At 38.5% G+C, this 27,065-nt stretch overlaps 1 protein-coding gene across 4 annotated transcripts in view; it reads right to left on the bottom strand.

The window, feature by feature from the left end:
* COG3 (component of oligomeric golgi complex 3) overlaps positions 1 to 27,065 on the bottom strand; it is a 72,710-nt gene that overhangs the window by 14,568 nt on the left and 31,077 nt on the right. For 3 of the 4 annotated variants that reach the window (XM_086711811.1, XM_086711812.1, XM_086711814.1), the window contains exons 14-19: positions 17,428 to 17,533; positions 11,829 to 11,953; positions 9,999 to 10,088; positions 6,387 to 6,507; positions 3,266 to 3,354; positions 3,022 to 3,156 (exon numbers count right to left, since the gene is read on the bottom strand). In XM_086711811.1, coding sequence (XP_086567937.1) covers positions 3,022 to 3,156; positions 3,266 to 3,354; positions 6,387 to 6,507; positions 9,999 to 10,088; positions 11,829 to 11,953; positions 17,428 to 17,533 — 666 coding nt within the window. The remainder of the gene's footprint in view (positions 1 to 3,021; positions 3,157 to 3,265; positions 3,355 to 6,386; positions 6,508 to 9,998; positions 10,089 to 11,828; positions 11,954 to 17,427; positions 17,534 to 27,065) is intronic. The other variant, XM_086711813.1, reaches the window with a different exon arrangement.

Here is a 27,065-nt window from a genome sequence, read left to right as displayed (position 1 = left end):
TACCTTGCTACCGTTTCACTCAGGAGGTGGCAGAAGGGGGTCTAGAGAGAGCTCAGCTTTCCTGAGTCAAAATTCTAGGCTCTCTATTATACCCATGACCAGTTCAACCCCTACTTAAAGGTTTGTTGCAAGCAATGTTCAGTACAATGGAATTCTAAAACAATAAGAAAAAGTATCATTTTTGAGTTGGACAGAAGATATCTGATCCAAATTGTTTTCATATGAACTTCTGTCTCCAACCCTCAGAACAGTATTACATTCCCTTAAAGGTCACTCAAATAGTTACAGAAAAAGTTATTTTTCAAGGAGGCAAGAAATAGGGCAATAGAACATATATGTTCTTCTAGCATTTTTTTTTTCTCAAGAAACTTCATTAATTGTACCAAAAAAATCAGGGAGGATGTTTACACCAATCAGATTAAGAGTCTGTAGAAATGTTTGTCTTATGTATGTTGGGTCACTCTGCAAAACTTTAGTTTCTCAATCTGTGAAATGAAGATGTTTTACTTCCTCTAGGTGCCAGGAAGGTATTGAGAATTAATGAAAACAAAGCATCTCAACAAGCAGACCCAAGGAAGAAGCTGTCTAAACAAAAAGGCCAATTTACAGCAGATGACAGGGAACCAGAATCATACCCAAGTCTGTAGGCTCAAAAACAAGTCTTCAGACAGCCTAAGAATGTTCTCTCCACTCACACGGTTTGTTTTATTATGCAAACCCATATATATTTTAAAAACCAGTCCAAACTTAAAAACAAGCTGAGAACATTTTGTCAATGAGGCTTACACCCAAATGGTAAAATACGGAGACCTACAAGCATACATCCAAATCAGAGATGAAATACGGTTTCCTTTCTGAACCTACGGATGCTGCTTTTCTTGCAATCATTCATCAAGGTACAATCACTGGCTGCCTTATAAAATGCCAACTATAATAAAAGAGGCACAAGATTCTGCACTTGCAGATTTACCCTTAAAGAAAATCATTTTAAAGTTTTAAAATCATTTATTCTGCCTCTGCTATTCTAGTAACATTCACCAGATAAGAAGTGAAAAATGTTTGGTCCACAACTTCGAAGAAGCAATGTCTTAAATGATCACATTTATCTGTGTAACTCGAGTGCTTCCGCTGTATGCCTGTGCGTGTGTACGTCTTTGTCTCTGACTCACTCCACTCCAACAGGATGGGGGAAGAGACCTGAATTTGGAATAAGATAACATAAAAGGGATGCTCAGTCCTCTGAGCTGTAGTATCTACTAAATATTCTGACGGAGTCTGAAGAGCAGTGAGGGACCGAGGTTGACAAAAGATAATGAGGCAACAGTGAATGATGTGAGCAAGGGCAACGCTGAGACTGAGCATGGGGGGTGGGACTGACTTCTCAGTGATGTCCAGAGGCAGGGCCTTTCCCTCTCCAATCCCTCCACGAGTAGTGCATTTTAAAAGAGGTGTCCCCGCTGTAGATGGGTAGCATGTTCGTGAACAACCATTATATGATTCAGGCTTAGAACACGTGTTTTCTACATAAAACCTCTCTTTTTTTTTTTTTAAAGATTTTATTTTCATGTAATCTCTACACCCAGCTTGGGACTCGAACACACAACCCCAAGATCAAGAGTCGCACGCTCCACCGACTAGGCCAGCCAGGCACCCCATAAACCTCTAATTTTAAAAAAAATGTTCAATGGGCACTGAGGAGGGCACCTGTTGGGATGAGCACTGGGTGTTGTATGGAAACCAATTTGACAATAAGTTACATTAAAAAAATAAAAATAAAAAATGTTCATAGTGCCCAGAGCCTTCCAAAATGCACAATTACAGTTATACCAGATTTACCAAACCTATACTAACTCACTTAGACAGCCACATCAGTGAATTTATATTCTCTTGACTTCTACAAAGACTGCTTTTCCAGAAAAACCCTTTAATCCTAGATTTCATTATAATCCACTTGCTTATGTCAGAAGATTCATTCTGCTGCTCTTTTATTGCAGAATACTCACCTACAATATTTCCCATCAGTATTAACATGGATACTCTCCCAAAAATAAAAACACATATAAGGGTACAATCTACACACATAAGGACAATTTCAGCAAAAACTATAATGACTTGCCTGTAAATAACAAAGTATCAATACTTGTGCCATTTTTTAAAATTCAAAACCCAGTAAGAAACATTTCTACCACCCTCCTTTTAAATTTATGTGGTGGGGGAAAAACACACATACTCCAAATACTTAAGATGAATGGACTGAAATCCAGTAAACATGTACCATATGCCAATGATAAACAAAAGAGTAGCTTGACTGCTTTAACATTTCTGTATTTGCTTTTTTGGTATTTATTATTATTTTTAAAAACAAATACCTTCTGACTTTCAAACGAAAGTCACAGGCTTCAAGCATAGTAGCGTTGATGGCCCCAGCAAAAAAAATTTACTCACAGACAATTCACTTAGTTGACTCCTGGTCCTTTCAAAGATACGTCTGTCTCCCCAGTTTGGACTTAGGTAAGTAAATTTGAGATGAAAGGCTGTCATATTTTAATTCTTTTTATAATGTCCTCCAATACATGTCCAGACAGACAGCAGACGCTTAATAAATGAAAGCTAATTTCAAGGCTTTTTTAAGCATTTTTATGAAGTCCTTCGTAACCGCACTCAAGTATTAAAACAAAATGAAACAACAATGACAAAAAACCCCGATTAGGTCGAAACAGGAAAGTCAAAATAGCCATAATCTTATTTTTTCATTGCTAGCCTTAGCCAGCTGATGGATTTTGGCTAGGAGTCAATATTTGCACTCTTTCTCTTAAAAACCAAAAACTGTGTAAGCGTATCTAAAAGTCCAAACCAAAAAGCTTCCGTAATAGGAAACACGGTGATTTCCCAGACGGAATCATTAAGATTTGGGCTTACTAGTTGCTGTCTCCTGCCAGAGTTTTCACAAGAGAGTAATTCAAAAGGAAATCGAAGGAAGAATTCAAAATTACTTTAGCAAATATGCACCAAGGTCTCTACCTTTGTCATGAACTCCTCCAGCTGCTCTACAAACTGCTTGGTCTGCTGCTGAATAAACTGCTCACAGGCCGATTTCAGATGACGGTCTACATCTTTTTTAGAGTCAAGATAATGTTCTCTTATCTCAGGAGTACCCTTAAAAAGAAGATGACAATTTCCTCCTGTTTTTATGTGCCTAGAAATGACCAGACGTGTAAAGAATGCCGTTTATCTCCCGCCACCAATGAAACAGACTCCTTCTCACCTCCAACAAGAACTCTATCAAGGCGTTGTTGCTATTCAGCCTAAAAAATCTTGGGACAGTCATAGGGTTCAGGATTTTAAACGCTGCATCTGCGAAACAAAATTACTCATCCCATGAACACGTACAGTTTTAAGAGAAAAGCCGAGTTACGGTTTCAGTGTGTTAATATACACCGGTTCTCTGTTACCACAAAGCAAGAGAAGTTTCATTTCTACCAACTCACCACCATGGATGCAGGAGCATGAGATCAGCGGCAACCACAGCTACAGTACCCACCACACAGTTATTTTCCACAAGTCAGACTTGGGACATGACTATTGATCTCAATTACTCATTTACAGAAAAAAAAAAAAGAAAAGAAAAATGATAAATGGTAATTGATACCTTAAAATTTCACTGCTTTACTTTTAGGGTGCTAAACAGGTTTTTCAAAAAAAAAAAAAAAACAATTCATATACTTACCCAGCTTCGTTTGTCAGGATCCTGCCTGGCACAGAAATTTATTCATTTGAAAAGCAGAGTGAATAAACTCATGTGTCAGCCAGAAAGAAAACACCAAAAGGACATATTTACCCCTCAACCTCCAGACTAACTAGAATCTACACAAAGCACTAACTGAGGTCTCATTGATGTTCAAATGCAATAAGATACAGTGTTAGTCATGAGAGGTTAGAGGTTTAAAGAGAGCAAGTATTCTTAAGTGACAGTCAGAAAAGACATTTCTTCACTTTGCCACACGGCAGAAAGCAGAGCACGAAATGTTTCTAACCCTGGTTTTTACCAGTACACACACAGGGGTACTACTGCCCGTACCCTGATCTGACTGAAAAAGGCCTCTTTGTCACGCTCAGCACTGAGAGTAAAGCTTTGGCAAATGGCTCTTTGTTTCTGCTGTCTTTTCTACCAGATAACCTAAAAGACTGTGATAAATAGAATCAAATCAGTTTTGTAGGATTACACAGGCTTTATAATGTTTTAGGGAAAACATACTTTAAACCAGCATTTGCTGGGGCGCCTGGGTGGCTCAGTCGGTTAAGCATCTGACTTCGGCTCAGGTCATGATCTCACGGCTCATAAGTTCGAGCCCCGCATCAGGCTCTGGGCTGACAGCTCAGAGCCGGGAGCCTGCTTCAGATTCTGTGTCTCCCTCTCTCTCTGCCCCACCCCCCACTTACACTCTGTCTCCCTCTCTCAAAAATAAATAAACGTTAAAATAAAGAAATAAATAAATAACAGTATTTGCCAAAATCTTAGGGCATTTCATTTTCTCACACTTCAATGGGTCTATACTAGAACTAACTAAGCAGCAACAAATATGCATTAGAAATTAAGTGAAAGACTATAAAAGATTAAGTTTAAAAAAATTAAAAATTAAATAAAAAAAGAATTAGAAATTAAGTGAAAGAAAGTAGATCAGCCCTACTTTATCCCATCACTTAAAAACAGTTAAGGACCAGCAGCCCTTGGCACCCTTCAAGGTTAGAACACTATTCCCATGCCTCTCACTGAAAGGACAGAAGGGAATCAACTAGACTGGTTAGGGGATGGGAGCCTCTGATGAGAATAAGCTCTAAAAAAATTATTCATCCTATATAAGCCAAAATCCAGGAAACCTGGCTGCTGTTTAAAATAAAATTTAAAAAAACAAAGAAACAGGGGCACCTGGGTGGCTCAGTCCGTTAAGCGTCCAACTTCAGCTCAGGCCATGATCTCACGGTTCGTGGGTTCGAGCCCCACATCGGGCTCTGTGCTGACAGCTCAGAGCCTGGAGCCTGCTTCGGATTCTGTGTCTCCCTTGCCTTCTGCCCCTCCCCTGCTCATGCTCTGTGTGCATCTCTCTCTCTCTCAAAAATAAATAAATATTTTTAAAAATTATAAAAATAAATAAATCACAAAGTATATAAATAACACAGAGGCTTACTATTCAAATTCCAACAGAACCAAAAGGTATTTTCTGTGGTGAAAAGGAGAGAGCACTAGGAAAAGAAAGTAAACTGTTCTAACATGGCTCATGATGAGACCACGTTGGTTCTCAGGTGAGTTAAGTCAAGCCCACTATTTTTATAAGCGCAGTCATTAGGGAACTAAAAACCGGCTGCCTGTGCAAATCCTTTATTTGGAGTTCTCCTGAACCACAGAGTACAGGAAATCATCTGAGTAACTATTTTCTCAATTCCCCCAATACTCAAGAGAGAGATTCATTATGTAAACAATGGCTTAAGGCATTGGAGCTTAATTCTCTTGGAAATGGTTAAGAAAAGATAAAATTTAGATAAATTTGTATGTAGGGGAAACTAGGGATATTCTTAGTACCATATATCTTGAACCACTTAAGATCAACATCTTAGAAAATAACTATTTTGATCTTTTAGAAATGAGCTCTGTTAATCCAGTCAGAGACAAATCATTAGGATGGATGAATCATCTTTCCCAAAATGATTCAATGTCTATTAACAATTCAAAACTCCTATCCACATAATTATTTAACAACTAGCTGATTTAATAATACCAATTAGGCTTATTTATGCATCTAAAGCTTATAAAGCACTTTAACATACATTTTCATGCTTAATGATCTCAATAACCTCGTGAAGTTATCATGACAAGTTGATTCTGCTCATTTTCCCTGGGACAGAAAAGCTAAAACCCCCATCCAAGATCACACAAGAGCCAGGAAATGATGGGCCAGAAACAGAACCCAATTCTTTCAGACTCTTAGATAAGTACTCCTCCATTTTACCCAGCTGGCTTCCTGAATTTTCATGAACTGACAAACTCTACTCAGTGTTTAAAATCACTCCAATTAGCTGACACTGTAAGTAGCTGTTACACTGATTTTTCATTTTTTCACTGGTTATGGTAATATGTAGCAGAGTCAAAGAGAAGTAACGCTATATTACAAACTGAACTGCTCGGATACAGTTCCCTTCATAAGGAAAATATAGCAAGTTAGACGTAGTTAGGATGTTGACAGCTCAGCTTAGTACGAACAAGTAACAAGCTTAGCAAGCACAGCATGCAAAAACAATTGCAGATGAACATAAAATAAACCTATAACCTTTGCTGACACATTTGGACAGGTCAAACACACCCAACTGTGCCAGCCAGGACAATAAAGTACCTCTAGTTTTCTTGAGGTCCAGGGAAATTTCCTTAATGGTGAATTCGGTATGAAATGGAGCAATCTGTTCACGAAGGATCAAAAGGTGCTTAATTAAGAAAAGTTGTCCATCAATCTGAGTCTAAATTGTAAAACAGAAAAATGGATATCATCACAGATTAAATAAAAAACATAAAACACATGTGTTATTAATCAACATTAATCTACCTAAGTTCATGGCCCTTAACCTAACCGTATGTACCCATGGCTCCCTTGGTGTGCAGTGAACTCTCCCCATATTACCCATGTTAGAATTCCCTGGAAAAATCTTGCTGCAAACCCTTACTAACACGGCCGTCCACTCTGTCAATCCAAGGAAGTAAATCAGACCAAAGGTTGTAAAGTCAACACATTTAGAAAATAAATCAAATCTACTTTAATTTGGTTCAGAAACAGAAGAGATGGAGTGACCCAACCTCAGCACGGAGTAGGAAGTCAAGTTCAAAGCATGAGCATGATTCCGACCTGAGCCTTCTAGCTTCTCGTTAAGTAACAGGGCTCTCACTGTTTGGTCAAAGTGGTTTCAATATCCCGAATATCAGAAATATTCACATTTACACAAAAATACAAAAGGAGCTTCCAAAGGCAGAAATGAATTGGGGTTACCATTGTGGATTATCTTCCCACTGACAGAGCCTTGCCTGCCTACACCCTGAGAGTGGCTGCACCGGGCACTATCGACACTAGCCAAAGTATGGAAAGAGCCCAAATGTCCATCGGTGGATGAATGGATAAAGAAGATGTGGTATATATATATATACATATACACACACACAATGGGGGATTACTCGGCAATCAAGAAGAATGAAATCTGGCCATTTCCAACTACATGGATGGAACTAGAGGGTATTATGCTAAGCAAAATTCGTCAGAGAAAGACAAATATCATGACTTCACTCATATGAGGACTTTAAGATACAAAGCAGATGAACATAAGGGAAGGGAAGCAAAAATAATATAAAAACAGGGACGGGGACAAAACATAAGAAACTCTTAAATATGGAGAACAGAGGGTTATTGGAGAGGTTTGGGGACGGGCGATGGGCTAAATGGGTAAGGGGCTTAGGGAATCTACTCCTGAAATCATTGTTGCACTATATGCTAACTTGAATGTAAATTAAAAAATAAATAAATTAAAAAAAAAAGAGAGAGACAGAGAGAGCGGCCACATGGGCATCTTCCCTGTTAGGCCCTGTCCAGAATGGTCTTGATTCAAGCTTTATTGCCAAAGCTCAGACCCAATCCTGAAAACAGTGAAAAATGGTAACTTTCATTTCAGGAAAAAGTCTGTATATTAACAAAAGCAAGGCTGTGTTTGCTCGTTCTTGCTGCCTACTCAAGATAGAATTTTACTTTGAAAATATTTCTAATGATGTCACACTATACTAGGAAAAGAATAAAGTCCTTCAGTAAATAATAAAAATTTTAAAGGGGTTTTTAAGCAAAGTAACTCCTCTCTGGTTTCTCTCTCTCTTCCCTCCTTCTAAATAAACCCATAATCAATATAGAAGTATGATTTATTGATGGAAACTCACTTTGCACTCTGGCACACGGAGCATTAAATAAGCAGGAAACATTCTGAATACTTGCTCTATTTTTCAAAAAACTAACAACTCCAAGGGGCAAAAATAGTACAATATAGATTGACTTTACTACAGCTGTTATCCAGTGAATGGTACCATGTTAGTAATTTACTGATACACTAGGTGCTCAATTTAAAAGTACAGAAGAACAATTTCTTGCCTTAAAAAGCCAACACATTAAGTGATCATTTTCTTGAAAGGCAAAAGCGCAAACTCCACAATGACAACAAATTAGCTAATGCTTACCAAATAGAGGGCTTCCTCATACATACTTAAACCCCTTATAATATGTAGGAAGCAAAGCTAGATAAAATAGGACAGCCTCACAGGCCTCACAGGGTAAGGACTGAAGAATCAAAAAGCCCTTCATACTTCCCTTTAAAAAGAGAACAGTGGTATAAGACCTAAGTCGATACACTTATTTTTAAATTAGGTCATTTTTTTTCTCCTGATGATCTAAGAAACACATGCCCATGCTAGAAAATCTGGAAAATAAGAAAAGTATAGAGAAAAGAAGGGAAAATCATCCACAGTCTCCCAAAAGCTTTCAAAAGCGTTTTCACTGAAGTCCTAATGTATATCTGGTTTGTATCCTTTTTTTTTTTGCCTTAACATATTTAAGTTGAATGTTATTGCTTCATTAAAAATTTAATGGTCGTGTAATAGTCTACTATATGGAACATGCCACAATTTATTTAACCATTTACCTAATATTAGAATGTTTTTCCTGATTTCGTGTATTAAAGGAAATGTGAGAGCTCAGACTTAGAAACACTTTTTACAACTTAAATCTGCGTGTCTACAACTAACTTTCCATCCTCTTTCTAGCAAACAAAAATTGTAACCTTCCATTCCATGAGTGGGAGAATGAAGTTGTCACAGAGGTACAACTTTCCTAGCAAAAGAACCCCAAATTCTTTGGTGGGAAGCTGTGTGTGTGTGTGTGTGTGTGTGTGTGTGTGTGTGTGTGTGTGTGCGCGTGTGTGTGTGTGTGTTACCCTAATTTATCTAAAGCCTTGAAGACTCAAGCAGCCAAAAAGGTTTCCCTGAAAACACCTCCCACAGCTCCCTCCTCCTGGGTAACAGGTATTTGAACAGAGGGTTAAACAGAGCAACACTTCTGACCAGGCTGTAAAAAATTCTCAGAGGCCTTCAGCCCCAGATCCCTTCTTGATTAAAAGCTAAGTCACAAAGTCATGGCAACTACTTCCAGTCATGCAACCCATGGGCCACAACTGTCTGTCTTCCAAATTGACTTAGTAGATTTCCTCTGCTCAACAATTTAAAACCATCACTGAAGGATGATTATAAATTGCTACATTCCCTTGAAAACACAGTTTTGGTCTTCCAGGGAAACAGGAACCTACTACCTTCCCAGTTTCTAAGAGTATAGTAAGAAACTTTTATCCTACAGAATGTATAACCTAAGTATCATTTTTGGTACTTTAGCAAAATTGGCACTCTTTTATACAGCGCAGTCTTTATTTAGCACTATAACAAAATACAACTGAACCTTGAACAACATGGTTTGAACTGCGCTGGTCCACTTACACACGTGCATTTTTTAGAGTACAGTAATGTAAATGTATTTTCTCTTCCCCATGATTTTCCTAATAACATTTTCTTTTCTCTAGCTTATTTTATTCTAAGAATACAGTACATAACACATATAACATACAAAATGTGCTAATTGACTATGTTATCAGTAAGGCTTCCAGTCAACAGAAGGCTATTTATTAGTAGTTCAGTGTTCGAGGAGTCAAAAGTTCTACATGTATCTTCACCTTCGTGGGGGGACCTGTGCCCCGTAACTCCTGTGCTGTTCAAGGGTCAACTGCTCTAGCTTCTCTTAAAGGGCCTCAAAATTAAATCACATTAAACAAACATATCCTACTGCCAACACGGCTTTAAATTTCTGCGCCTATAAATAAATGCTGTATTGAACAATATTATTATAGGTAACAAGATTTCACCTAACACTTCATCAAACCTTGTTTTTGCTGATAGACTCTGATGCTCCAAGTAGTGACTGAATGCAGGCAGACAAGGCTTCCTGGGACAATCCTTGGAACACTGCCCTCTGGTGAAATAAAAGAAAAACATTACCCTGAAGTGTTTCACAACACAGGAAAAAGAAAAAAATGGAAGCCGAGTACAACGAACAATGAATGCTTGCTTACCCTCAATATAGCTGAATTAAGTTGTATTACTGGCAATATTCCCCCTGGCATTTCCTACTCCTATTCCTATTTCTAGACCAATACATGCTTTTGTAATGTGCATCTCTCAAGACACTCATGTGACCCTTCAACATCTCCTTAGCACCTATTTCATTCTAGGCTCTGCGCTAAATGCTAGATGCACAGTGGTGGGTGGACAAGGCAGATGTGGTTCTGACCCCATGGAGCCCTGACTTCAATATGTTGGAGGCTTTTTTTTTTTTTTAACTCAATAAAACCAACTTTAAAACAAAGGCTCAATCACCCAAGTTCTAAAAAATGTATCTCTATGCAGGGGGTGGGGGGAATATACACACCCCCTATGAACTATATTCTTAAGAAACAGTAGCATTTGGACAATTAATTACACAGCTGTTGTATTTAATCGCTTTTTTCTTCATATGCTACTGGAATTGTTACACAGTTTAATTTAAAGTAAAGCCACTGAATTTTAGGGATGCCTGGCTGGCTCAGTCAGAGGAGCGGGCAATTCTTAATCTCGGGGTCGTGAGTTCAAGCCCCATGTGGGGTAGAGATTACTTAAATAAAACTTAAACAAAACAAAAAAACACTGAATCTTACATTTTAGCAGCAAGTTCCTAACAATAAATAAATATAGACAAATAATCTGTCAAGATTGATAATCACCCACCACTATGCATCTACATTAATCGTATCATTAAACATTCTGGAATGTATACAATAACTCTTACCTAAAATCAATGCAACGTTTAAGTTGGTGCTTAAGGGAAAAAAAAGTACTGCTAATTTCAGCAAACAACGAAAATTAATCCCATGATTAGAAACACATGAAACCTTAACAGTACTTATCAAGGATGCTGATTTATTTATTTATTTTTTTTTTAATTTAAAGTTTTTTATTTATTTTTTTTGGGACAGAGAGAGACAGAGCATGAACGGGGGAGGGGCAGAGAGAGAGAGAGAGAGACACAGAATCGGAAACAGGCTCCAGGCTCTGAGACATCAGCCCAGAGCCTGACGCGGGGCTCGAACTCACTGACCGCGAGATCGTGACCTGGCTGAAGTCGGACGCTTAACCGACTGCGCCACCTAGGCGCCCCTCAAGGATGCTGATTTAAATGGAGTACAAAACTAAAGTAGATGCATTTAATAATAAATTTAATACTAAATGTACATTATGCCCATGTGACACTGGACGTGTCACTTAACCTTTCTGCATGTCTTTTTCCTTATCTATAAACTAAACTAAAACAGATGACTTAACTAGTAGTTTTAAACTTATATGTGGTCATAGGTCCCTATGAAAAGCAATAAAAGCCATAACCCTTCTCAGAAAGACACAAATATAAACACACATACACAATTTTGCCCACAATTTCAAGATGTTCACAGACTCCCTAAAGGCCACTAGTGAATTCTAAGGTTCTAAAGAATGCACAGGTTAAGAATTCCTAACTTAGACTCATCTTAAACCTACCTCTGTACTGAAAAATCGTATGATTTGAATTTGATACCAAACAAAATACTACATCGATATCTTAAAATAAAATTAAAATTAAAAAATTTCACGCGAAACAGCAAGCAATTTACACTAAAGATACAAGAATTTACACACATACATCTATGCATCTGTACAATTTGGAGAGACACACAAGAGTTCTTCGAACTGTAGGATACCACATTCCATGAAGATCTGCTGGAGAAATTGTCGTCTGTGGTCTAGGATTGAGGGATTCTGTTGAACCTAAAAATCCAAATGGAAAAGACACATTTCACACACATAGAGATCCGTCTTACTTGCATGGCAACTGTAACCTGTTTGTTCTCTTTAGTTATCAATACCTAGGGGCATCCATTTTTTCTAGATTTTCTTCACCTTTAATCAAGAATGCCAAGGGGGGTGCCTGGCTACCTCAGTCAGTAGAGCATGGAACTCCTGAATTCATAAGTTTGGGCCCCATGTTGGGGGTAGAGTTTACTTAATAAAAAAAAAAAAAAGCAAGAAAGCAAGAAAGAAAAGAAAAAGAAATCTTAAAAAAAAAAATGCCACAGGAACCCCCGAATCGGTGATAGCTAAGATTTAACACAGTAAGAATACACATGAATATGTGTGTGTGTGTGTGTGTGTGTGTGTGTGTGTATACACCTCATATATATGCTTAACTCAAATAGCTATGCCCAAACTGTGATCAATAATCTTTATGGAATAAATGAACAGTATATACACATTGTACAAAAAGGAGGTAGACCTGTGTGTAGTCACGTGGAAGCAAGTGGGAGCCTACGGAAGTGGGGGAATGACAAGAAAACAAAGCTATGTTAAACAGGAAAATTAATCAAAGCTGGTTTGCCTGACAACCTGCCTTCCATGATCTAAGCTGTATCACTTACAGGTCTCCTCAGTCTATCCATTTCCCAAATGAAGAGAATTATCCCCCCTCTTTCCAAGACAGGTCAGACGCCAGTAAGGGTGAGGAGACGGAGGGGGGCTTGGTTGGCTTTGTAAGGAAAGCACAATCACTTCAGCTCAAGAGACCAGAGTTGAAATGAGCCACAAAAGCAGAGCTAAGATAATACTTTGGAGCAAGAGGGAAGAGTGAAATACGGACTGGGTATGAGAGGACATTAGGAAACTTTATTGAATGTTTTAGTGCAATAATGGTTTATGGTTATGTAAGAGATGTCCTTACTTTCTGGAGAGATGACGAAATACTCAAGAGTAAACTGGCAATGATGTCAATAATTTACTTTAAAGTCATCAGCAAAAGATTGGGGCACCTGTCTGGCTCGGTCAGAGAAGCTGGTGGCTCTTGATCTTGGGATCATGAGTTTGAGCCCAGCACTGGGTGTACAGATTACATAACTAAACTTTAAAAAAATAAATATAAAAAATAAAATGATGAGCAAAAGAATATATGTATATGTAATGTGATAAAATATTAAGTCTTGAATCCAGGTGGTGGGTACTGGTATGCACTGTTCACTGTATCATTCTTTCTACTTTTCTGTATATTTGAAATCTTTTCAATAATAAAAAAAAATAAAAGTATAGCCAAGCAAAATATAATTCCTTTTTTTAAAAAAGAGCCAGAACTGCCTAGGCTTAGGAGGAGATCCGGAGATTATGGTATATAGATTTATGGGCAAAAACAAAGAGGAGAATGTCGTAGGTCGGTGTTTTCATTTTATAATTCTGTAAACTTAAGTTTTTGTTTTTCAAAAGCATGTAATACTTGTGTGATTTTATTTATTTATTTTTCTGGTATTTTTATTTATTTTTTTAATTTATATCCAAGTTAGTTAGCATATAGTGCAACAATGATTTCAGGAGTAGATTCCTTAAGCCCCTTACCCCTTTAGCCCATCCCCCCTCCCAAAACCTCTCCAGTAACCCTCAGTTTGTTCTCCATATTTATGAGTCTGTTTTGTCCCCCTTCCTATTTTTATATTATTTTTGCTTCCCTTCCCTTATGTTCATCTGCTTTGTATCTTAAAGTCCTCATATGAGTGAAGTCATATGATATTTGTCTTTCTCTGACGAATTTTGCTTAGCATAATACCCTCTAGTTCCATCCACGTAGTTGCAAATGGCAAGATTTCATTCTTTTTGATTGCCGAGTAATACTCCATTGTATAGATGTACCATATCTTCTTTATCCATTCATCCATCAACGGACATTTGGGCGCTTTCCATACTTCGGCAATTGTTGGTAGTGCCACTATAAACACTGGGGTGCATGTGCCCCTTCGAAACAGCATACCTGTATCCCTTGGATAAATACCTACTAGTGTAATTGCTGGGTCACAGGGTAGTTCTATTTTAATTTTTTGATGAACTTCCATACTGTTTTCCAGAGTGGCTGTACCAGCTTGAATTCCCAACAGCAGTGCAAAAGAGATCCTTTTTCTCCACATCCTCGCCAACATCTGCTGTTGCCTGAGTTGTTAATTTTAGCCACTCTGACAGGTTGAGGTGGTATCTCATTGTGGTTCTAATTTGTATTTCCTGGATGATGAGTAATGTTGAGCATTTTTTCATGTGTTGACTGGCCATCTCGATGTCTTCTTTGGCGAAGTGTCTATTCATGTCTTTTGCCCATTTCTTCACTGGATTTTTTTTTGGGGTTGTTGAGTTTGATAAATTCTCTATAGGTTTTGGATACTAACCCTTTATCTGACATGTCGTTTGCAAATATCTTCTCCCATTCCATCGGCTGCCTTTTAGTTTTGCTGATTGTTTCCTTTGCTGTGCAAAAGCTTTTTATTCTGATGAGGTCGCAATAGTTCATTTCTGAATACTTGGGTGACTTTAAAAGCCCCTCTATGGGGGCCTTACTTTAAACTAAAATATCTATATGAAGTTCCTTAAAAAGAACAAACTAGACAAATTTTATCAAAGAATATTTAGGAGATTAAGTATCTATAGTTGTGCTAAGATTAGGTCTGTAAGATCCCTCCTTCAAAATAAAGAGCCAAAACATTACCCCCAAATAAGAGTTTAGTGAAACAAATCTATTTTAAGTACTTTAAAATACTGTACTTTAAGTACTGGCTTGTTTATTTTTTCACTTTCCTGTGAAAAATAGTTAGCATTAAAACAACCGACCCAGGGAAAGTTTACTTACCTGGCAAACCATCAAAAGGCAAGTGTCTACTAGCTGCCCCTTCTGAGGAGCAGAACAAAGCCAAGTAACGGGGCTTCTCCCTCAGCCTCCGGCAGTCTTCCTCCAGAGTCGTCTCTGAGCCCACCTTCCTCTCACCCGCTCTACGCAGAGAATAGAGCCTGTGCTTTTGAAGACACTGATAATCAGCCTCTTCACACAACGGTCCCTCACACTGGCCCAGACACCTAGTTCTACTACATGAACACCATGCTGTTCAAAGTCCTCACTTTGGAGGCTTCTCATTCTCACTTCCAGCACACTAAGAAACCAAGAACCGAGAAAAGTGATTATACTCTTTTTTTGCTCCCCCTGCCACCTGACTCAGTCTTGCTTTTTTCATCTCAAATTCTATCACCACTCTAAGTACCATCAACAATCATACAGACAACCACATGGTTGCCCCTGACCTTCCGAATTCCAAAGACCTTCATTTCCATCCCTACACCCCCAACCCCATAGACAGATGTTCTCAAGACTTCCTTTCAGAAGTACTTTATTCACTTCTATAGACTTTATTACTCCAAACGATTCCACCTCTTATTAAAACCTACCATCCCACTCTGACCACAGTATCATTGTGATGTCCTATTTCTCACCTGTTCACCCAAACTACACTGCCAACCCCTCCTCCTTTGGCTTTAATCACACCTTATCCTCTTGCTCTCTTCTGACCTCTCTGGCTATTCTTCCTCAGTTCGCCCAGAATACTCCATTTTGCTCCTTAATGTCAGCGTCTGTTAAGGTTCTCTCTCAGGTTTACTTTTCTCTCTCTCTCTCAGATTTCTGTTATTATCACTCTATTCTCAGCGCTGGGGTGATCCTATACAAGCCCACAGCATCAAGCACTCCAATGTCTTTATCTCCAGGTCAGTCCTCCTCTCTACAGCTCTAGAGCAGTACTGTCCAACAGAAATACAATGTGAGCAATAGATGGGACACACATTAAAATGCCACATTAAAAAAGGTAAAAAAAAAAAAAAAAACACAAATGGAATGAGTTTTAATATAGTTAGCCCAATATATTTAAAATATCATCACTTTAACATGTAATCAAGACAGAAATTACCAATAAGGTACTTTCCATTCTTTATTTCATATTAAGCCTTAGAAATTTGGTGTGCATTTTATATGCTAACAGCATATTCAGATGAGCCACATTTCACATGCTCAATGGCAGGCGGCTACCATATTGAACAGCACAGCTCCAGACTGATATACACATGGACCCTACCAAGTCTTCCTCAGCCCCCACATCTAGGATGTCATCAAATTCTATAGACTCAAGCTTTTAACTGTATGTCTCATCTATAAACTTCTCTCCATCCCTCATTAGTACCCTGGTTCAAATCACCTTTAACTTTCAAATGGAAAACAAAACAGTCTCCTAACTAGTTTCTACAGTTCTGCCAACAATACCTTATTTACTTTAAGGTCAGGCATGGGTAAAAGAATACAGACTCTACTGGGGGAAGGGAAAATGTACAAGACCAGGATTGGCAAGACAGAAATGTAATCTAGTCTTTCCAGTAACTCTTGAAAAGGTTTTCTAGGACCAAGAGGTATACTAAGACATGGCAGAGGTTCTATTTCAGAGGAGAAAATTTTAGTCTCTCTTCCTATGGGGCAAGCATGATAAAATGGCTTTGCCAGGGAGGGAATACCCAGTCTGCTTGGCAGTTTGGCCTTAAGGTATCAACTGTTCATAGAATAACCCACAATACCTGATGATGCCCTGAACCTGGGAACGTGGATGCAATTGGGATCCTTGAAAGGTTCCCACTCTCACTATCCCAATCCTAGGCTGTCCTGGGCTCCATGACGAGCTGAGCTTCACTGCCCCTGTTAGAGCTAGAAGGAGAGACAACAAACCAGCTCGCTGTCTACATTAAATTCATGAGAATCCAGGATGATTCTTGGACAATTCTGCTCCCTGCAATAAACGCACCATAGTCCAAGCTATCCCATACATTTCAATCAGTATTTTATCCCAGTCCCAGGCACTCAATATATTTACCAAATGCAAATCGGGTGGTATAATTATGCCAATACGCTCTACTACCAAGAAGTTCAAAGTCCGCGAGACTGACACCTATCTGGCCTGCTGTATCTGCTCCTTCCCTACAAATAACCTATACCCAAACATACCAAACCGCTTGACTCCCCCAAAAGCATCCACGGTCTTCCATTCCTGCATGCCTTCTTCCATGCTATTCTGTCTTTAACCTTACTCCACCTGGCTTCATTCTTGCCTTTATAAACAGCAGAGCTTTCAGACACAACACCTCTCACTGAATTCACTTTCTTGCACTCAAAGCTTCGTAATTTTGATGCCCTTCATGATCCAAGAGTGTCCTGTGTATACCTTTGGGCATATCACCACTGAATTACATCTGTGGCTTATCAATCTCCCCCCCACCCCCACCCCCGCCTGCTCAAGTGTGGGCTCCTCAAAGGCACATAAGCTGTTTCTCATTTCTCATGTCTGGAACATGACAAGGCCTCAATAAAAGTTTAAATGAATAAATAAAAGTTGGAGTTAAACATCATAACATACCAGATTTTGTTAGATTATTAGACTCTGTTTCCTCTAACTGAACATCTGAAAACGAAGCTTCCGAAGGTACCTTCTTCTGTTCATCTTTTAAACTTTGTGCAATTTGCTGTGTAAAGAAATCAGAAACAAAATTAAAGTGTAGTTTTCAGCTGTATTTTGCAACATGAACACGTTCTTTCCAAAAAGCTAAAAAAAAAAAAAATCTAGTTAATAAATGAATGGACTAATGAAACTAAGGCAAAACAACCCATGGAAATGAAAAAGTTGAATTAGTATAGAGCGTCCCTATTCCCGTAAACACATACATAGCCTTTTGTGAACCACTAATCTCAGAACCATTACCAGGTATTTGCTGAAGGGTCAAATACACGAGCCTCCTGTAGGAAGCTACTTTCAACTTGATGTTTAGAAACAAACTTTAAGATTGGACACATTCTGAATGTCAGAAATGCTTTATCAAGTAACTGGCCAATTCAAACAACTCACTTTCTATGAGAGAATGGGTACAGTAAGCTATTTTTCAGATTATTAAAAATTAGCTTATGCACTGAGACTATTCAACCCTTCTTCACTGCCTAAAGAATAACATCAAATACACACAGGTCACTAACTACAAAGTAATGAAAACTTCACTAGTTTACATTTTCACCTTTATAAAAGTGGAAATACACAGAAATGGAGACTAACAGACACTTAGCTACTGACAAAAGGAATGGCCAGAGAACTATTTGGGAGGCAGACTCCGGGCCAGTCCTCTTACTCTGTGTGCAGAAACTAGAAAGTGTAGCTAATCCCTAAATGGCACACAGATGTCACAGCAAGATCACCTTATACCCCTGCCCCCCACCCAAAGAAAAACAAAGCAAACATTTGCTGCAAGTGGTGTCCTTAAACCAAAAGGTCTACACAAGAAAGCATCAGGACACTGGCCATGTGATGACTGAATAAACATACTAAATGTGTCACTAAATTACAATGAGGGGGGCTTTAGTAAACCTCATCACCTAATGGTCTATTAGATAGATTACGAGATTACATCTGTGTGCCATTTAAGGATTAGCTACACTTTCTGGTTTCTGCACCCAGAGTAAGAGGACTGGCCCGGAGACTGTCTCCCAAATAGTTCTCTGGCCATTCCTTTTGTCAGTAGCTAAGTGTCTGTTAGGTCCCCATTTCTGTGTATTTCCACCTTTATAAAGGTGGAAATGTAAACTAGTGAAGTTTTCGTAGTTAGTGATCTGTATACAGACATTGATATGTCTGTAATATAAAACTACTATAAAGAAGACAAGGAAAGGAGGGGAACAAGAGAAAGATACAATTCCCCAGACTGGGCTGAGCAACAGATCTAGTCTTTGTCATACACATTTTGTGGGCTTCAAAACCAAGGTAACTTCTGTACATGAACTATTGATTGGTTCCCTGGAATTATTAGCAGTATCCAAACACCAAAAGAATTCCTACCATGAGCCTGCAGAATAAGAAAAGGTGGGCAATAAACTAACAGCCCCAATACTACATGCCCTTCCTATCATGTATCTGATCCCTGCATGGTTGATTTTCATATTATTAAAAAAAAAAAGTACTATGCAAACAATATAACTACCCAATATATAAATTTAAGGAGAAATCAGAAGGGATGAAAAGTTGAGGAGAATATTCTTAAAATAGGTTAGGGCATTAAACCAAGTAGCCTGGTATATTTCAAGCCTGTTAGCTTTAAAACAAACACACTTCTTACTACACACATATCAGCCTAGGCACTGAAGCGTTAGGTTAAGTGAATATGCTGGCGAGGGTGTGTGGCAACAGGAATGGGTTAGTATACATACGTATACTTCTTTGCTCTGTCAGCCGACAGGATCCAAGAGCAAGAACCCCCGATAGCTATGAGCACACCCAGCACCTAAACTTTGTTTGCTAATTCCTTTCTCCAATAAAAGAAGCCAGGACTCCTTGGAGAAATGGCTGACTCTAGGGCTACGACAGGAAATAGGCAAGATGCGCCTGGAGCCGCGAGATAAGGAAGTGTTCAAAAAACACACAAACAATTGGGGCGCCTGGGTGGCGCAGTCGGTTAAGCGTCCGACTTCAGCCAGGTCACGATCTCGCGGTCTGTGAGTTCGAGCCCCGCGTCAGGCTCTGGGCTGATGGCTCGGAGCCTGGAGCCTGTTTCCGATTCTGTGTCTCTCTCTCTGCCCCTCCCCCGTTCATGCTCTGTCTCTCTCTGTCCCCAAAATAAATAAATGTTGAAAAAAAAATTAAAAAAAAAAAAAAAAAAAAAACACACAAACAAACCTATAAGCTGGGGATCTGTCAAAGGGACCCAGGAACCAAGTGAAAGAGCTCCCAATGGTCAAAGTTGGAACTATTTGAGCAAAACAGCAGTGGACTATAATCCAAAGTACAAAATAAATACCCATGAGTCCATACTGGTATCAATAAGTGATTAAATAAATACATAAATGCATAAAAGGAAAAAGATTTCCCTTGTAGACAAATTCTAAATAATTTATGCAAATACTCTGCATCTCAAGGAAGCAGCATAGCTTGGGGAAAAAGAGCAACTTGCCAGTGAAGAAATCTGACGATGCTTCCTCAGTTAGGTGATCAAGTTCAGTTAACAACTTGATAAGTCATGTTGATAGCATCTACCCTAGATATGATGTTCTAAAAAAGTTACTTTGGATTTTCCTCCCCAAAACACATACCACCAGTCTAATCATGAGAAAAACATCAAATTCCAACGGCAGGGGGTTAGGGGGAACCCTACAAAATACTTAACCAATTCTCCTCAAAAATGCCAAATTAAAATCATCAAAAACAAGGGAAGTCTGAGAAACTGTCATAGGCAAGAGAAGCCTAACATAACATGAAAAACAAATGCAATATAGTGTCGTAAATAGGATAATGGGATCCTGGAATCGAAAAAGACATTACATAAAAACTAAGGGAATCCAAATAAACTATGGCCTTTAATTAATACCAATGTATCATTACTGGCTCATTAACTGTAGCAAATGTACCATACTAACATAAGATGTTAATTAACAGAGACAATTGGATGTTGGGTACATGGGAACTCTCTGTACTACCTTCTCAATTCTTCTGTAAATCTAAAACTGTTCTAAAAAAATAAAATCTAGAGGGTATTATGTTAAGTGAAATTAGTCAGTCAGAGAAAGACAAAAATCATATGACTTCACTCATATGAGGACTTTGAGAGACAAAACAGATGAACATAAGGGAAGGGGAACAAAAATAATATAAAAACGGGGAGGGGGACAAAACAGAAGAGACTCATAAATGTGGAGAACAAACTGAGGGTTACTGGAGGGGTTGTGGGAGGGGGGATGGGCTAAATGGGTAAGGGGCATTAAGGAATCTACTCCTGAAATCGTTGCTTCACTACATGCTAACTACTTTGGATGTAAACTTTAAAAAATAAAAAATAGGGGCGCCTGGGTGGCGCAGTCGGTTAAGCGTCCGACTTCAGCCAGGTCACGATCTCACGGTCCGTGAGTTCGAGCCCTGCGTCAGGCTCTGGGCTGATGGCTCAGAGCCTGGAGCCTGCTTCGGATTCTGTGACTCCCTCTCTCTCTGCCCCTCCCCCCTTCATGCTCTGTCTCTCTCTGTCCCAAAAATAAATAAACGTTGAAAAAAAAAATTTAAAAAAATAAATAAATAAAAAATAAAGTTAAAAAAATAAAATAAAATAAAATCTATTACAAAAGAAAAAAAACTCAGGATATGTGTTCTGCAGGAAAAGCAGTCTAAACAGAAACAGGATAATATCTGAGCCACATTTATAACTTAACAACAGAGATTACTACTCAGGACCAAAAAGTATGAGGATAAATATCAGATATACTTAGGAAGAAATGGACTTTAAACTATTTTTCACAGACTAATAAATTTAAGTCAGTACTCCTGCTGTAAGCTAATGATAATTATGGGGCGTCTGGGTGGCTCAGTCAGTTGAACGTCCGACTTCGGCTCAGGTCATGATCTCACAGCTCGTGAGTTCGAGCCCCGCATTGGGCTCTATGCTGACAGCTCAGAGCCTGGAGCCTTCTTCAGATTCTGTGTCTCCCTCCCTCTCTGCCCCAACCCACTCACATTCTGTCTCTGTCTCTCTCAAAAATAAATAAACATTAAAAAAAATTTTTAAAAAAAATGCTAATGATAATTAAGGAAAGATAGCTATGAACCTTGCAAAAATTACACTAACTTTTAAAAATACATTAGAAACATGTAATGACTGAGCAGAATTATTTCAGGGGACATTTTCAAATTTACTGGCAACAAAATTTCCTTTGGAACTTTTCAAATAAAATAATCAGGCTGCTACTGATAACTGTTTAGGGCACCTGGTGGCTCAGTCGGTTGTCTCACTCTTGATTTCAGCTCAAGCTATATCTCACAGTTCATGGGATGGAGCCCGAGTCAGACTCTGCACTGACGGGGCAGAACCTGCTTGGGATTCTCTCCTTCCTTGCTCTCTGCCCCTCCCCAACTCACACACATGCTCTCTCTCTCTCTCAAAATAAACATTTAAAAAGTAATAAAATAAAATGTACTTTTATTTTAAATATTTTAGCTATTCCAACAAACTAGATCATGTAATTTATTTTAATAAGTTAAAAAATAGTCATATTCTGGGGCTCCTGGGTGGCTCGGTCAGTTAAGTGTCTGACTTGGCTCAGGTCATGACCCTAACGGTTGGTGGGTGCGAGCCCCACATGGGGCTCTCTGCCGTCGGCATGGAGCCCACTTCGAATCCTCTGTCCCTGCCTCTCTCTGCCCCTTCCCCTGTTTCTGCCCCTCCCCTGCTCACACATGCTCTCTCTCAAAAAAAAAAAATAAACATTAAAAAAAATAGTCACCTTCTTACAGGTAAGGGAAACTGAAAGGACAACCCCCTTCATATTAAATTTTAATACAGAAAAGCAGAAACATCAAAACTCACATTTATTAACAAGCCAATGTCTTATTTTTAAAGAATAATAAATAATCCAGATTCATAGAACAGACTGGTGGTGTGGGGGAGGGGAAGAAGGTGGTCAAAGAGCACAAACTCCCAGAACAAGATAAATAAGTCCTGGGGATCTAATACACAGTAATGGTGACTACAGTTAACAATATTGTATTGTACATTTGAAAGTTGCTAAGAGAATAGATTTTTTAAGGTCTCACTATGTACGTACACACAAAAATGTAACTATGTGAAGTGATGGATGTTAACTGATTTACTCTGATAAACATTTCACATTATATACATACATTAAACCACTACCTTGTACACCTTAAACTTATTTTTTTTCAATATATGAAATTTATTGTCAAATTGGTTTCCATACAATACCCAGTGCTCGTCCCAAAAGGTGCCCTCCTCAGTACCCATCACCCACCCTCCCCTCCCTCCCACCCCCCATCAACCCTCAGTTTGTTCTCAGTTTTTAAGAGTCTCTTATGCTTTGGCTCTCTCCCACTCTAACCTCTTTTTTTTTTTTCCTTCCCCTCCCCCATGGGTTTCTGTTAAGTTTCTCAGGATCCACATAAGAGTGAAAACATATGGTATCTGTCTTTCTCTGTATGGCTCATTTCACTTAGCATCACACTCTCCAGTTCCATCCACGTTGCTACATAGGGCCGTATTTCATTCTTTCTCATTGCCACGTAGTACTCCATTGTGTATATAAACCACAATTTCTTTATCCATTCATCAGTTGATGGACATTTAGGCTCTTTCCATACTTTGGCTATTGGTGAGAGTGCTGCTATAAACATTGGGGTACAAGTATCCCTATGCCTCAGTACTCCTATATCCCTTGGGTAAATTCCTAGCAATGCTATTGCTGGGTCATAGGGTAGGTCTATTTTTAATTTTTTGAGGAACCTCCACACTGTTTTCCAGAGTGGCTGCACCAATTTGCATTCCCACCAACAGTGCAAGAGGGTTCCCGTTTCTCCATATCCTCTCCAGCATCTATAGTCTCCTGATTTGTTACACCCTAAACTTATACAATGTTATATGTCAATTCTATCTCAATACAGCTGGGAAGAAACTAAAATTTAAAAAATAACAATAATAATAATTTGGGGGCACCTGGGTGACTCGGTCGGTTAAGAATCCAACTCTTGATTTTGGCTCAGGTCATGATCTCACAGTTTGTGAGTTTGAGTCCCATGTCCGGCTCTGTGCTGTCAGTGCAGAGCCCGCTTGGGATTTTCTCTCTCTCTGCCCCTCCCCTGCTCACACTCTCTATCTCAAAATAAATTTAAAAACTTAAAAAAATTACAAAAAATTTTTTTAACTGATCAGTTATATATTTCATCATTGTTTATTAAATAAATTAAAGACTTTTAAAAACAGTCAAATACTGTTTTTAAATACTTCAAGGTTATAAAATAACAGCCAATGTCTACTGTATGACTAGTAGGTCAAGTGCTTTCTACCCATTATCTCTACTCTCACAACAAACCTCCACAGTCAGTACTGTTAAACCTACTTCACAAATAATAACATATTCACAGAAACTAGGTAACAGATACTGATCAGAACAGCTAGAATTTGAACCTAGATCTGTCGGACTCTACAGTTTCCCTATGCCATGCAAATGGCAACCTTACATGGGCAAAATCCGAGTCTAAAGAGATTAGCTCTCAGTTTAAAATCTTCAGATCTATAGTTAGAATCAAAGGTCTAAGTTTGAAAGTAATCTGATTGTGTATCTCGGTCGGATATAATCTAAGGACCAAAAGAAGTACAAAAAACCTTGAATTTAATAAGTTTCTTGTTAGTTATGGTATTAGTGGTGTCACTCAAACTATTTTTGAGTATGTGTAACTTGGAGCAAATGAGTAAATAATGGAAGGTATATAGGAAGTCACAATTTCTTTTGTGAGAGAACGGAGAAACAAATATGGAATGGGGAAAAGTGAAGAAGAACCCTATAGAAATGGATTTGAATTGGAGGTTTCAGTATAAATTCATGATATTTAAAGTTGTATTTTTTTCTGCCTCTGGCCTGTAAAAGGGGTTAGGAATAATGACATCCACCGCTAGCAATGAAAACACCTAGCACTCAGAGCCTGAGTTCTAAATACGACTGTCCTCCCGTTAAGAAAACCAAAACTTCTTAGAGAAACAGGTGATTCCAGGTCTAGGGCAAGAAATGTAAAACGTTAAGTACCTGGGTCATCTTGTGCAAGAAAGCAAAGAATCTAGTTTGACCAAGATAAAAAGAAAGAAGACTGGAATTACCAGAATCACATACAAAGAGGGAGCAGTAATACTGACCTTACAGAAATAAAAAATGTAAATGTAACAACAATGAGCAACTGTATAACAACAAATTAAGTAACTTACATGAAATGGAAAAATTCCTAGAAAAATACAAACTACTAAAACTGATTCAAGAAACAGACAATCTGAATAAACCCACAATAAGTGAAAAGACTGAATAAAAAAATTACCCACAAAGAAAAGTCAAGCCCAGATTGCTTCACCACTGAATTCCACCAAACATTTAAATTAACACCAATATTCTTCACAAACTCTTCCAAAAAATAGAAGAGGGAATACTTCCAACTCAACTGACAAAGCCAGTATTACCTTGATTATCAAAACCAGACAACGATATCAAGAGAAGAGAGAACCACCCACCGGTATCTCTTATGAATATGGATACAAAAATCTTTACCAAAATACTAGCAAACTGAATCCAGAAACATATAAAAAGAATTACACAACACAACAAATGGGGTTTAACTCAGGAATGAATGCAAGGTTGGTTTAAACTTCAAAAATTGATTAATGGAATAAAATCACTAGATCATCCCAATACTTGCAGAAAAAGCATCTGACAAAAAGCAACACTATTTAATGATAAAAACACTCAAGAAACTGGGAACAGATAGGGACTTCCTCGGGGCACCTGGGTGGCTTAGTCAGTCGAGCATCAGACTCTTGATTTCAGCTCAGGTCACGATGTCAGAGTCGTGGGAATGAGGCCCCCATCAGGCTTCACACTGAGTATAGGGCCTACTTAAAATTCTCTCTCTCTCCCTCTGCCCTCCCCTGCTGGCACTTTCTCTCTCTAAAAAAAAAAGGGAACTTCCTCAACCTGATAAAGGGCATGTATGAATAACTCACAGGTAACATCATACTAAATGGTGAAAAGACTGGCTGCTTTCCCTGAATATCAGGAATAAGACAAGGATATATGGTCTCACCATTTCTTTTTTTTTTTAATGCTTATTTACTTATTTTGATAGAGAGTGAACACAAGCAGAGGAGGGGCAGAAAGAGAGAGAGAGAGAATCCCAAGCAGGCTCTGTGCTGCCAGCACAGCGTCCGACGTGGGACTCAATCCCACAAACCTGAGCCAAAATCAAGAGTCAGATACTTAACTGACTGAGCCCCCCCGGTGCCCCATCATCTCACCATTTCAATTCAACATTGTATCGGACATTCTAGCTAGGGCAATTAGGCAAGGGAAATACATAAAAGGCATTAAGATTGGAAAAAAAGAAGTAAAACTATCTCTATTTGCCGACGACATGATCTTAGGTACATAAATACGTGTATATATATTTACACACACATATAGAAAATCCTATGGGATCCACTAAAAAACTATTACAATAAGCTAGTCCAACAAGGTTACAGGATACAAGATCAATACATAAAAATGAAATATATTTCTACACACGTGCAATGAACAATCAAAAAATGGAATTAAGAAAATAGGACTGGTGGGTCATGGGTGGCTCAGTTGGTTAATCAACTCTGGATTTCAGCTCAGGTCATGATCTTATCAGTTCAAGCCCCACGTTGAGCTCTGTGCTGATAGTGTGGAGCCTGTTTGGGATCCCCTCTTTCCCTCTCTCTCTGCCCCTCCTCCACTTGCACGCACACTCTCTCTCTCCAAAACAAGAAAATAAACATTTAAAAAAAAAAAAAAATAGTTCCGGGGAGGCTGGGTGGCTCAGTTGGTTAAGCATCTGAGTCTTGATTTTGGCTCATGTCCTGATACCAGGGTCATGACATTGAGCCCCACGTCGGCTCCACACTGAGTGTGGAGCCTGCTTAAGATTCTCTCTCTCAATCTCTCTCTGCCTCTCCCTCGCTCTCTCTCCAAAAAGAAAAAAGAAAAAAAAAACAATTCCATTTACATTAGCATCAAAAAGAATAAAATACTTAGGAATAAATTTAACAAAATAAGTGTAAAAGCTATACTCTGAAAACTGTAAAATATCACTGAAAGAAATTTAAAAAGATCCAAATAATTTCAAAATATCCCATGTTCATGAATTAGAAGACTTAACACTGTTGATACGGCAATGGTCCTCAAATTAATCGACAGATACAAGGCAATGCCTAACCAAATCCCAGCTGATTTCTTTGTAGAAATTGACAAGTTGATTCTAAAACTCATATAGAAATGCAATGGACCAAAACCAGTCAAAACAACCTGAAAAGGGAAGAAAGCAAGAGAATTCATACTTCCTGATTTCAAAATTTATTACAAAATAATCAAATCAGTATGATACATAAAAATAGATATAAAGATCAACTGAGAGTTCAGAAATAAAACAAAAAAATCTATGAGCAACTGACTGCAGTAAGGGGG

The sequence above is a fragment of the Puma concolor genome, chromosome A1 (assembly GCF_028749965.1).
Source record: "Puma concolor isolate L17-30 chromosome A1, mPumCon1.1.hap2, whole genome shotgun sequence".
Classification (NCBI taxonomy): Eukaryota; Metazoa; Chordata; class Mammalia; order Carnivora; family Felidae; genus Puma; species Puma concolor.
Note: the sequence above shows the minus strand (reverse complement) of the source record. Positions and strands in the feature narration are given on the sequence as shown.